Genomic DNA, 12,631 nt, shown 5'->3' on the forward strand with positions numbered 1-12,631 from the left:
ATGAAGCACGACCAACGGAATGGTATGAGGGGTGATGCATTCGGACATGTGGGAAGAAAGACACAACAGCCAAATGTTGTTGCGGCAGTTGCAGTCTTGTACGTCACTGCCTATGCTGTGGAAGAAGCGGCGACTTGAGGCCTCGCATGGCAGGAGATACCACTGTCTCTGGAACGCGCCTTCCCGGGAAAATATTACCATTTTGATAAGATGGCATGTGCCCCAAATTGGAAAGAAAGCCTTCGCAATCGGGCATGAGAAGTCAAATTGTCCGCCTGTATATTATGATCATGGCAGGTCTCTATGCCTGGCGAGTTCCTCGTGGTCCAGCGCACTCGTGCGTATCTCTTCCTCGTCCTCGTCATGCACTGGCACATAAAACGGTTCTTTATCCCCCACGTCAATATAGTTCGTTACGATAGTCATGAACGCGAATACCACAACGGAGATCAAGAAAGGCAAACCAAGCCAGGCGCCGCCAAGACCAATACCCACCTGGAACAGCTCGCTCAGCAGTGGGCCCGCGATCATGGCGCCAATACTTTCTGCAATCGCAATGGTGCTCATGAGTTTGCCAATATCAGGACTCGACTGACCGCCCACAACATGAATGGACACAGATCGCATTGCAGCGGTGTAACCAGTTCCCATGTTGTAAATGAGAAGCCCAATGATCAGAAGAGAAGGATGTGCGGCAATACCCATGACGAAGAAGGCGATGGTAGTAAAAGCTATGGATCCGCGTGCGATCCAGAGATCGGCCCAGTGTGCAGGGAAACGCAGCTTTTTCAAGAGAAAGAAGTTTGCTAGTGGGATCAAGATAGTGACAGCCACCAAGTTGGTAGCTGCGCGGAATGAGAGTAAGTAGGCGGCCTTCTTGATCTCCCAGCTGTAACGCTTCGAAGCATAACGGACCAGAAGCGAGATGCACTGTCTGCCCAGTCTGTTGGCCAAGAACGTAAGGACGACCAGGCTCAAGGTCCAATCGCTCCTCAGGAAGTGCACTGCATCCTGGAAGTTGCGGAGTTGTGCTCGCAGCGAAAAGTGGCTGGTTGTAGGCGTGGGCTGTAGCTCGAAGACCTGGTCTCCGCTGTCCTTGGGTTCAGGCAGATCGCGCAGGTGCAGCGTCTCGGGGACGAACAAAGCCACAACAACTCCCATAAGCTGTATTGCTAGTGACAATAGCAGAGGCAGCCAGTTCCCGCTCTCCATCAGCCTCGCTGCCATTATCGGTGCCAGCATTTCCGCAACAAGTACACAGGCCGTCAGGTATAGGAAGACCGTCGTTCGCTTTTCTGGAGGTACGATGTCGGAGATCATCGTTACACCGATAGCCATGGCTACGATTGGACCGCCGCCGATGATCGTGAAGGCGCTTGAGAACCACGTCAACTGTAAAGGGAGAGAGTTGAAGTAGGCTAGCCATACGTTAGCATTGTAGCTATGATTTGTGCAATGCCATCTTACTTATGATCATCACCCAGACGAAGGCAAGGTCCAACCCGACCAAGCTTGCTGTGACGATCCACTTCCTCCCTATTTTATCTGCCCAGGTGCCATATGGCACGGCCAAAAGAATGCCCGGTATCGCGCTGAACATGTCCTGCCAACCAAAAATGGTGGCGAGTCTCTGCTGCACCACATCCACCTTGCACATCTGCTCTGGTATGCTTCCGTCGCCATCGATCACCGAAGGGTCTTGTTCGCGGTAGTACTTGAGACATAGATTCTCCTCAAAAAGACGTGTCAGAGGTGGCTCGGCAAGGTAGGCACCCACATCGACGACTGCGACAATGATGAAGATGAGCACCACGAGGAGTACCCATGGCTTCTTGGTCGGTTTGTGCGGTGGCAGAAAGGCCGGTTCTGTCGGGGTCAAGAGGGCTTCGTCATCTTCTAGAGATTCTCGTGGTAGATCCAAGTGTAATGCCATTGCGATAGCTCGTCAACGTACGGCGGGAGGAAGGAAGGGGGGCGGGTATGTGGCTGACGCGCATGCCAATGGCGCGACGGTAACAAAGAGAAAGGATGCAAGGAGCAAGCTGCAAAAGTCAGTGATATCTATCGTTAGCTAAATATCATCGTGAGAGTGTTCATGGGTTTGTAGGGCGCGCTCTGGAATATGAGACGGCCCCGGGGCTGTGAAACGAGTCCGCGATTACTCTGGGCATCCCGTCGATCTTTCCAACGCCGAGTGTTGTGTCGCGTCACGGACACGGCCGGGGTTATGTCAGCAGCGAAGTTTAGCCGGTCAGATAATGCCCCGCTGCCCGTCTTGATTACTCCGCGAACAATACCACAAGTTAAGATTCCGTTCGGCCCAAAGTTTATTGCTAAAATAGTTTCGGTAATTATTAGTTCGTCGTTTGGAGGGACCGACATAGACATTCGAAGAACGCATTTGACTCAGATCATTTTTCGCACACATCCTTCACTTTGCTACGTCTCAAAAACCACAGTCCTCTCAATGCAAGATTTGTCGTAACATCAGACGGAGCTTCGACCGAGACTCGGACGTCCGCGAACAACCGACTTCGTTAGAGCGTTTGCTATAGTCAGTCGCATGCATCATTTTCTGCGGAGCGCTGCCGCACCGATTCTATGTCAAACTGGACCTGATGTTGTCCCCTGACTTGACGTGAATGAGGATACAAACGGCAATGAGAGAGTTTTGTCACATGCAAGTGGCCCCTGACGTCTTCTTTGATATACTGATAGAGCCTCAAGAGCACACTGAACGCAATTGCTGAGTAAGTCGGGTACAAGAGCGCTCAAGTGTGCGTTTGCCAGTGGACCATCGCTCTCACACTCTCAACTATACTGGATATGGGCCCGTTGGTCATATATCGATCGCGTCATCAGTCCTCTCTTCGCATTTGACTTGGCCTTCTCCTTTACCTCGAGCAAACGCTCCTGTCACAAGGGCATCATGGCAGGCGAGGACGATGTAGTCGGGTCTCGGACTAGGGCCATATATAAGGATCCTCTACCACCACTAGACTTGGACTCCTTACCTACACTTCAAGACCCCACCGCCTGGCATACCTCGCTATATTATCATCTTCCTTCCTATATCTGAACCACCACCTAACAGCTATACACACATTCATCATGTCTAGCTCCAGCAACTCCAACACCACTGGCAACTTCCAGGCCCATGGACCGCGTCATGTCCGTGTACCCGATGACGCCAACGTCACCGTCTGGCAAATCCTTTGCAATGGTAAAGAAGTCCCCTCTCCTCATTGTATCCACCAACTCTAACCATACCATCTCCTTAGGCTTAGGCCCTTTCACTGTCGACATCGCCGCCGAGTCCAGTACACCAGAAGCCAATCCCGCTCGCCCCCAGTTCCTCAGAGGCATCACTTTCAACGCCGAAAAAGAAGAAGAATGGAGAAACACCGTCCTTCCCTACATCCGCCTTCTGACTTTCACCGTCGCCTCTACCACCGACACCTACTTCATCGGCGAAATGCTGCAGTCTCTTCCCGATCTCGACAAAAACATCCTCAAAGTCGACATGAACGGCTTTCACTGGTTCTCTGGTATTACCGACAACCGCCATTCAAACCCATATCTCGCTCTGGCTTCGAGTCTGCCTGAGCTACAAGAGATGGCTTTCACTCTGCATACATCCACGGTTACAGATTCCATGTTCGGTGAGAGACAGCTTCAAGAGTTAGAACGGGTAGATCCTGAGAGGGCGAAGAGAAGGGTGACGAGGTCGGTTGCGGATATTGTTCGGAAGTATGGGATGAAATCCATCTTCGACAACAAGTCCCTGAAGCACCTCCGTCTGGTATACATCAAGAGCGACATGGTGGCCGCCTACACTGTCGATGGCGACCCCGAGAATGTTATCGCCGGTATCAAGAATTGGTTGCTACAGGGCTTCAGGAACCAAGGTCAGGAGGTTGTGGTGGAGCTTTCACGTGCGTCTTGATTTCTGTGGAGGGTCTGGAGTATGATTGTATCTATTATGAAAGTGTGATACCATGAAGACCTCTTGGCTTCTTCATAAATATAGAGGTGGAAACAAATAAACACAGTCTGCTATACCCCAACGCCTTTTGGCTCCGATGTGATGACAAAGGAAATGTTTTGTATACCCGCAGACATATGTGCAAAGAAATGAACTCGTCACCATATTATCATTATGTATATGTCCAGCTCTGTGCCTATCGCGATACGGTGTTTATCGCGTCATCGTCATCGTCGTCCTCTACGTCTCCCCCTCGTGCGGTGTCCTCGTAGAGGCTCTTGAACCAGCTTCCTTGGCGGTCCAACAGCTTGTGCGGGCAGCCGTACTCGACGAGTTGGCCCTTGTTCATGACGACGACCTTGTCGAAGTCGAGTATGGTGTCGAGTTTGTGCGCGACGGTAATGAGGGTGTGGTGTGGGAAGCGGGAGCGAAGAAGGCGTTGGACATGGGCGTCGCTTGCAGCATCGAGACTAAGCGTCGTTGTTAGTATTGAGAGTGCGCTGGAATGTGCGATGACTTACTTGCTGGTGGCCTCGTCCATGACGACCACGGTGGACTTGTCCTTCTTAAGCATGGCGCGCGCTAAGCAGAAGAGCTGGCGCTGTCCGTGCGAGAAGTGGAGGTCTTCAACCTCGACATCTAGCGGATGCGCGTACTTGTCGACATCGCCCTTGGACACAATGATGTCCCAGAGCTGGACGTCTTTCAGCGCGGCCATAATGGCCTTGTCATTCGACTCTCTCAAAGGATCGGCGTTGAGGCGGATCGAGCCGGGCAGTAGGTAAGCGTCCTGAGGTAGGCCGATGAGGCGACTGCGGATGGTTTGACGAGGAATGCGGGTAAGGGGGACGGAGTCGATGGTAATGCTGCCAGACGAGAGCTCGACCATACGGAAGAGTGAGAGGACCAGCGACGACTTTCCACTACCGGTGCGACCAACGATGGCGACCTTCTCACCAGGGTTGATGGAGAGGGAGAAGTTTGAGATGACGGGCTCACCGGGTCGATGGTATGCTTCGATGCTTCTGAACTCGATCTTGCCCGCGCTTGGCCAGTTGGAAGCGGGAATGTGATCTTCGCTCTCATGGTCTTCCGCGATGGCATCGGTGGTGAAGTTCTTGATCCTAGCCACACTTCCGATGTGTGTTTCTAGCTGAGTCCAGAAGGAGATGAGCAGCTTGATGCTTTGAGAAAAGAGTACGACGTTCAGTAGTGCAACACCGACATATCCTGCGCTGAGCTTTCCCTTTAGTGTGACGACGAGGACGATCAGAATAGTGGCAACAGCTGCAACGACGAGGTCCAAGACAAGCGTCAGCCATCGTTGTGCCGCGAAGAGAAGGTAGAAGGGACGCTGGCTGCGGTCAAGCAGCGCCTTGGCTTTCTCTTCGACGAAACTCTGCCATCCAAAGGCACGAATAGTCGCCAAGCCTTCCAGTATCTCGTTGAACTGAGTGTAGAGCGGCGACTTGGCTTCTAGATCGAGGAAGCGGAGTTGACGCGACGTGCGCAAGTAGAACTTCTGTACGAAGAAGACTGCGACAATGACGACAGGGAATGAGATCGCTGCGTAGGGAGCCGCGACGGCGATGAGAACCATTTGTCCGATGACCAGAACGAAAGTGGCAAAGGTGTTCAGTGCAGCGACTGGCAGCTCCATGTCGATCAACATGAGATCTTGGCTGAAGCGATTGAGCGTCACTCCGGTATCGGTGGTGGAGAAGAAGGACATGGGCGATGCGAGCACTGTATCCAGCAGCTTCTTGTGGAATGTGACACCAGAACGAGGTACCATCGTGATAATGAGCTGCCAGCAACTGACCATGAGGAAGAAGAGAGCAAGCCCACCAAGCATGGCGTAGATGCCCAGCCAGTAACCGAGTCGCTCGTTGGGGTGGTTCTCGTTGTACTCAGCCCACATCTTCACCCAAACTGTTGGGAACGAGATACCGAAGATAAAGATGACAATGGAAATGATGAAGATGATCGTCGGGATCCAACCCACAGTGCTGATGTAGTAGAGGTAGATGGCTGTGTCTCCAGTGCGGCGGTTCGCTTCCGCTTGGACGTCGTCCTCTGTGAGCTGGGCGTCGGTGACTTGACGCTCAGTGTATCGTGGCGGCTCTTCGTAGATGTGCTTCTCTGGGCGGTAGTCCCAGTCAGCGCGTCCAAGATCAAAGCCTGATACATAGCCTCCTGACTTATTTAACTTCTCGAAGGGGCCTTGTTCCGAGATGCTACCGTTGCTGTCGAGAGAGACGATATGATCACAGTAAGGTAGACGTTTGGCTGAAGAGGATGCAACAAGAACAGTGGTTCTGCATCGCTTCAATAGCCCCTCATAGCCGAAGAGGCTGTGCCAGATGCGGTTCTCGGTCTGGCCATCGAGACCGCTAAGGCAGTCATCGAGGATGATGATGTCTTTTTGGGCGTAGACTGCTCTGGCAAGCGCCTGGAAACGTACAGTGGTTAGTAATGTCCAATCATGAAAAGAGGGGTGAGTGTTGGTGTGTCTTACAATTCGTTGGCTCTGGCCTCCGCTCAATGCGATACCCTTGCTGCCGATCTCGGTTTGATCACCCTGGGGTAATTGCCGGAGGTCTTCATCTAACGCGCAGCTCCGAACAACCGATGAGTACCACCGATGATCAAATACTGCTGCACCGATAATGCTCTCCTGCACTGTGCCGTTCACATGCCATGGGGTTTGGTCGCACAAGGCGATCCGCAGGGAAGACACCTGCAGGGAGCCACCCATGACGGGCAGCTCTCCTAACACAGCTTTGAGCAGGGTTGACTTACCACACCCTACCGGTCCCACGACCATGGTAATCTTCCCGCGTGGGACGATCATGTCGATGTCCTGCAAGGTACCAGAGGGCTGCTTGACCGGGTCCCATCCGAAGTAGCCGTTCTCAATCACGATAGCCTGAGAGCCGAGCGCGCTGAACTCCTTCACTTCAACAGAGCCGCGGCTCTTTTGAGAAGTTTCGGATCCCTTGATCGACTCACCTGCGAACAACGACGTTGTGCTGCCACCATAGATGGAAGGGAATCTGCGCTGCTCATTTCTCGGAGCTAGTGTCAAGAAATCCTGGATTCTCTTGAACGACCCCACACCTCCCATGAGCGAGGAAAGTGCCATGATGAGAGACCCTAGAGGCTCAGTGAGGAGTGTGAACAGCGATAGGGAAGTGAAGACGGTGGCGGTGTCCAGTGTGCTTTGGCCGTCGCTGTTTTGTGCGATGACCGAGAAGACAGCAAACGCCAAGATGGGTGACACGATTGGCGAGATGTAGGCTATCGAAAGTCAGTGAATGAGGGGAGATTTTGCATGATATAGGACTTACAGAAACCCATAGTCCAGATGAGGAGCTTCCTGAACTTCTTGGAGATGTTGAGCTCATCGACTCGGAGCTTCTGAAGATCATCTCGTAACACTTCAGTGAGACCGCCCATCTTGACACCCTTCATCGAGTTGAGCATAGCGTTGGTCGCTGCGATTCGCCGTTCTATACCTTCAAGCCAAAGTGCTTGACGTTGCATTACCAAGCTGGTGGCTGCTATCGAGCCGAGCAATGAGAGGACGGCAACGCCGATAGGGATAGCGCATGCTGCACCGAGCTGTCGCTCCAGAAGATACATCGCAAGGGTGATTTCAAGAGTATTGGACCATATCTCGTGGCCAGTCTCCATGCCAGTAACAATGCGCTCAACATCAGCGCTCATGAGCGTGATAGAAGATGCAGCGTCCACGTCCGTCAATGTGACTTCTGTCGCCTTGTTGTATAGCATCGAGATGAGACCGCCTCGCATTTGGGTGATGAATCGGAACGTTAGATGCATGTACTGGCCGGTAGAAACCTGCATGGTTAGTTAGCGCAGCTGTCCACGACATGTTATCCCGGTTATATACTGACTGCGATGCCGATGAAGACAATGATGTATGCGCCGATGAGTCCGTAACCGATGTTTGAAGTTTGCGCCGTGTCTTCTTCTTGGGAGAAGAGGACTGCCCTTTCGATCAAGAAGGGTTGGCAAAAGTTGAAGGCGATCAGGAAAAGTCTGGGTGGCACGACTGCCAATATAGACCATTTAAGGTTTCTCAGTGTCATTCCGAAGAGAGAGTGGGCACCAATGTTTTTGACTATGAGCTCTAGCATTAGCGGGTGTGCGGGAAATGTTCAGACGTGATTATGACCTACCTCTTGCCCATGATGATCCAAGCAAATGATGCAAGTAGTCGGCTCGTAGGTGTTTGTCCAATTGAAAAAGGTCTTCGATGTTCAACGAAGTTGAGAATCCTTTTTTGAACAGCGAGTTCAGCCACCAGAAAGTCGCTCGCTTGTACATGCCACTGGTAGCCTCCGGCGGATTGTTGGCGAAGTCCGGCAAAAGGTGTCGGCGCTTGTCTCTTGCTTCCACTATAGCAAGGAAAACCTTCAGTCCCAGGCGGGGTCCGAAGACGGTGGCAACATGCTCAAGCTCTGGGGTGAGTCCGTAGCTGCGGGAACGTTCGATGTCGAATATGCTGGTGAAGAGGAGGTATACTGTGAGGAGGAATGATGGGCGAATGGTTCGCATATGCTCTACGTAGGAGAGACATCCTAGCAACAACGCGCCGACAAAACTGATGGCAGCGGAAGGGAGTTCAGCACGACTGTTGCGGACTTGTCGGTTCGACCAAACAACGAGAAGGGCGAGTTCGAAGCCAGTGAAGACGGCCCATGCTATCTGTGGTGTAATGGTCAGATACCTGAGTGTTGAGCTCGCGATGAAGTACATACCAGTTTAGTGTATAACAAGGTAGACCTAGAGACCTTGGTCTCCTTCCACCACAGTTGGTAGATCCTGAAGGGAGCAATAGCTATCAACAGAGATAGAGGTATGATGGAGAGAAAGATCTCTGAAAAGAGAAGAGTAAAGTCGAACCCGCCACGGCACTCCGCGCCGGCATAGGGACCAAAGGTGTCGTCCGTCAAGGCGCAGTTGCGATCCATACTTGTTGCCATTATGGGCGAGAACCAACTCGTCGACGTTGTTTAGCAATGTAGATGGTGCATCGAGGGAAGCATATAGGGAAGGGACTCTTGATACTATGAGAACCCCGAGAACCCCACAAACGCTTGAGTAGTTCCAATCCCTATGTTGATCATGTGGACGGGTGGCAGGGTGATTATTTCTTTGCTTCCCTGCGTCAGTGTTTCTGACTACTCGCGGCGACGGCTTGGACAAGGCGGTAGCATGTTTGAAGATCCTTTCAGACCAATGCTCCGCAATGCCACACAGACACACACCTCTTCTCTTCCCCAAGAGCTACTAGTAGCGCCTTACGTATTAATTATGAGCTGAACACGGCTTTCAATCGCCATCTTGATGGCATGATATTGAGTTGGCTGGCTGAGATCATCGTCATCTTACACTAAAGCAGATAGCTTGCAGACCCGGAAAGTGATGGTGGAGAATATACCGGTAGTAGGGTGCGTGACTGGCATTTCATAACCTGGTACGGATTTGGTGCATGCAGGTTGCATGCGTCGTGTTGTACACTGTTTGAATGGACAGGGGCATCGCATGGTGCTTGGATTTGGATTAGCCCTGGGTTCCACCCGAATTAGCAGCAACGACAAGCGCCCCTCCCATCACCCTGCGCTTAAAACAGTGTGGTCGGCGGCCCGGGAAGAGAATCCTTAACCTTAATTACTCTACCACGGTGTCACCTTGGCACAGCCGTAGCGCCTGTTTTGTGGCTTGTGGCTTGGAGATCGGCGCTGTCATGCCGACGATCGCACCCGAAAGGCCGTAGCAGGTAGCGCGGCGACATTGCTGTTGGCTCACCGTGCTCTGAACTAGGGGTGTTGAAAACGTTTGACAGCGGTGTCCTTTCCTCTTTTAGCTGTGTTGAGCGCCAAAATAGGACATGTAAAGAAGGAGGGATTATGGCTTCCAAAAAAGGCGAAGACATCGCTTACGGCCGTTCATCGGCCCTTTAGTCATCGTGAAGTGCAAAGTAGCCTGAACTGCTAACGACGGAGGAGCTACTCCTTGACGAGAATACCATTGATCCTCCAGGTGTAAAGATGATGTAACAGTGCACTTTCATTGATCCCTGAGTTCTCGTATGCGGGTCATGTACAACACTGGCTGTCCGAGGCGCACCTGCGTACTGGATAAAATCAAGTACGGGAGTCAAAATGCAACCCACGTCATCACATAGACATTTTCCTGTGCATGAAGGCGCGTTCGTGCAGTCTGATTGATCGAGATCGAAACCTCCGCCACCGTGAGGAGAGTGATAGTGAACACGGACCGGTCTGACCGCGATGATATCTCGCATTACCCCTCAATCAAGAATGGTGCAATCCAACAATTAGGCTGGTGACGCGGCAATTATCCAGATGGAAACGGTGTTGATCACCTCAAACACAGACACTCACGTGCTGAGACATGGAGTGGTTACGGCACCAATCACTGTTATAGACTCGCCAACCCGCCAATGTACAGGCTCATGGTCGCGAAGCCTAGGAGACTTCAGGCGCGAGAACGAAGCCCTGAAATGGGTACAGTAGGACGCGATGAACTCTGTCAGTGATCGACTGTTCGTAGGCGAAACTTGATTCCTCGTGGACCGAATAACGGAGTAGCCTCTTTGTTATGACGAGTGATTCGTCAAGATTGCGGACTTGAATACCGGCGGAGTGCCAAATCGGTTTCCGAGGAGGCGAAGAAAACAGGCTGAAGGGATTGGTGTCGACGAGCGAAAGGCAGATGGCTGAGCTTGTGTGATGTGACCGCAAAAACGGCACCAGGTTCATGGCAGTGCCGATGTAGGTCTCCATGTTGTTTGGTAGCTTCATTGCACTTGAGTGATGATCGATGCAACGCCGATCGCATACGTTTTGATCGGCCGGTACAGCTCGCGATGAACACTCCAAAGGGCACCGGAAGATTCCACTACTAGCTTAGAGCTGCAAGTGTATCCACAGGTGAAGTTCATGGCTTGCGCAGCTCGTACGGGTAATATCAGATTTCTGGGGTACCTGCAGCCATGTTCATATGTCTTGGACGGCTGTCTACCCCACAATAGTAGCTGAATACGACGAGGCTGAGCTCCTGTCAAGCAAATTGACGACCGCTAGGCAGATGAGTTTCGCCGAGGCCTGCTGGATAGTGGCGACAGCATGCAGTGGATGCGCGTTTGTTCACGTGCTCGTGTTCCGCGGATGACAAAGGCATTTCGACAGATGGTACGACGTGTGCTGACAGTCCTGAAAAGGCATGATCAGTTGCAGGGAAGCCGCACATGAGGATTGAGCTGCCCTAGGATGGGAGTACCGGCTGCCTGGTAACCAGCGGTAGGAGCCGGATAATCCTCATCCGACGTCGACTACCTAGACCATGTCTAACTATCAGGAGCGGGACCTTGGAAAGTGCTGTGCGCCTTAGAGATGGATCCATCCCACCATCACAGTGTGGGTCTTGAGGGCGTGCTTCGCGGGAGCGGCAGGCGAGACTTCTTGGAGCGTGATGGCGGCGGGTTCAAAAGCCGTTCCGGATATGCACACATGGGAAATGAGAAAGTGGAAGGTGGCGTACAAAGAAAACCATACAGTAGCGCGACTGACAGCGGAACGTGAATCGTAGTCACGGCACCGTGTCATGGAAGCGGCGGAAGCTTCGGGAACTGAGGCTGATGGTGGCAGACTGTTGAACGTGGCAGCGTGAGGCGAGATCCCCGTTGGGTAGCTGACCGGTGACAGCTGGCGGCAAGCTCGTGGGTGCCGTATGCAGACGCATGCCAATGTAGGGAGGCTTGAAGTACGGGCAGCGAAAGTCGCGCCGGGGCAGCGCTGAGGCGGAGAAGAGCATCCGATGGCGCTTGGAGCTAGACCAAGGCTCTTTGTAGCCTAGTGCGTGACGCGTTACATAAGCGCCCCGCATCTTTGTTTTCGCGCGTCTTGCCCCAACCAGCAGGAGCCAGCCGGCCACCGACGCGTCAAACCTCATTCTTCACACCTTCCATCTCCGCGTCGGACCGTCTCGTGTTCCTACGCACGCCACAATATGTACCTATTAACCTGTCGCGACCTCCGCAGAGACTTCACAGCATCGCAAAAGCCAAGCACGTCACAGCCAGCCTCGCGAAGACGCGACGGTCATGGCCCTCGCCCACTAGGAGCCGCCCGTTGCTTTTTGGTTTCGCACAATCTGGTATGCACTACTCTTGGTGCAACTCGAAAAGGAACTCGCCAGCGTGTCCACCGCTTCATGCCCAGCTCGTCCGTCTCCTTCGTCTATCCAGCGCAACGCCTCCAATCACGAACATCTCTAAGCTGGCCTTGGGCGCCTGCGGGTCTTTGCAGCTAATGCTTCTTCGTTCTCGAAGACGATGCCTGCCTGCAGGCCCCGGCTGTTTGCGCTCGCATTCCATGCTTCTCCAGTCTGTGTGGCTTGAAACAGACAAGAATAACCTATGATGATTTCACTGCCATGCCGAGACCCCCGTATCAGGTGGCAAGGGATTCAGGAGTAACTCACTATCCCCGAATGACGATCCCACGCAGCATATGCAAGAGTAGAACCTGAGGCCCGTACTGAGCTTTTTCATCTTCTCAATCACAGACATTCCGTGTGACTGAATCTAGA

At 52.7% G+C, this 12,631-nt stretch overlaps 3 protein-coding genes across 3 annotated transcripts; 1 reads left to right on the forward strand and 2 right to left on the reverse strand.

Moving 5' to 3' along the window:
• Positions 1-288: 288 nt before the first annotated feature.
• Positions 289-1,933, reverse strand: J4E87_000917 (uncharacterized protein; the record flags this gene model as incomplete). The annotated part of the gene is made up of 2 exons (XM_049372567.1): positions 289-1,418; positions 1,468-1,933. The coding sequence occupies 2 exons, from the start codon at positions 1,931-1,933 to the stop codon at positions 289-291; spliced, it is 1,596 nt and encodes a 531-aa protein (XP_049237225.1).
• A 1,224-nt stretch (positions 1,934-3,157) lies between these two features.
• Positions 3,158-3,946, forward strand: J4E87_000918 (uncharacterized protein; the record flags this gene model as incomplete). The annotated part of the gene is made up of 1 exon (XM_049372568.1): positions 3,158-3,946. The coding sequence occupies one exon, from the start codon at positions 3,158-3,160 to the stop codon at positions 3,944-3,946; it is 789 nt and encodes a 262-aa protein (XP_049237226.1).
• A 235-nt stretch (positions 3,947-4,181) lies between these two features.
• J4E87_000919 (uncharacterized protein) lies at positions 4,182-8,997 on the reverse strand (the record flags this gene model as incomplete). Its single annotated transcript, XM_049372569.1, has 7 exons — positions 4,182-4,455; positions 4,507-6,437; positions 6,504-7,285; positions 7,336-7,849; positions 7,906-8,132; positions 8,191-8,719; positions 8,773-8,997. The coding sequence occupies 7 exons, from the start codon at positions 8,995-8,997 to the stop codon at positions 4,182-4,184; spliced, it is 4,482 nt and encodes a 1,493-aa protein (XP_049237227.1).
• Positions 8,998-12,631: the final 3,634 nt, after the last annotated feature.

Source organism: Alternaria ethzedia (assembly GCF_023757985.1).
Source record: "Alternaria ethzedia strain BMP 0044 chromosome Unknown scaffold_2, whole genome shotgun sequence".
Lineage (NCBI taxonomy): Eukaryota > Fungi > Ascomycota > Dothideomycetes > Pleosporales > Pleosporaceae > Alternaria > Alternaria ethzedia.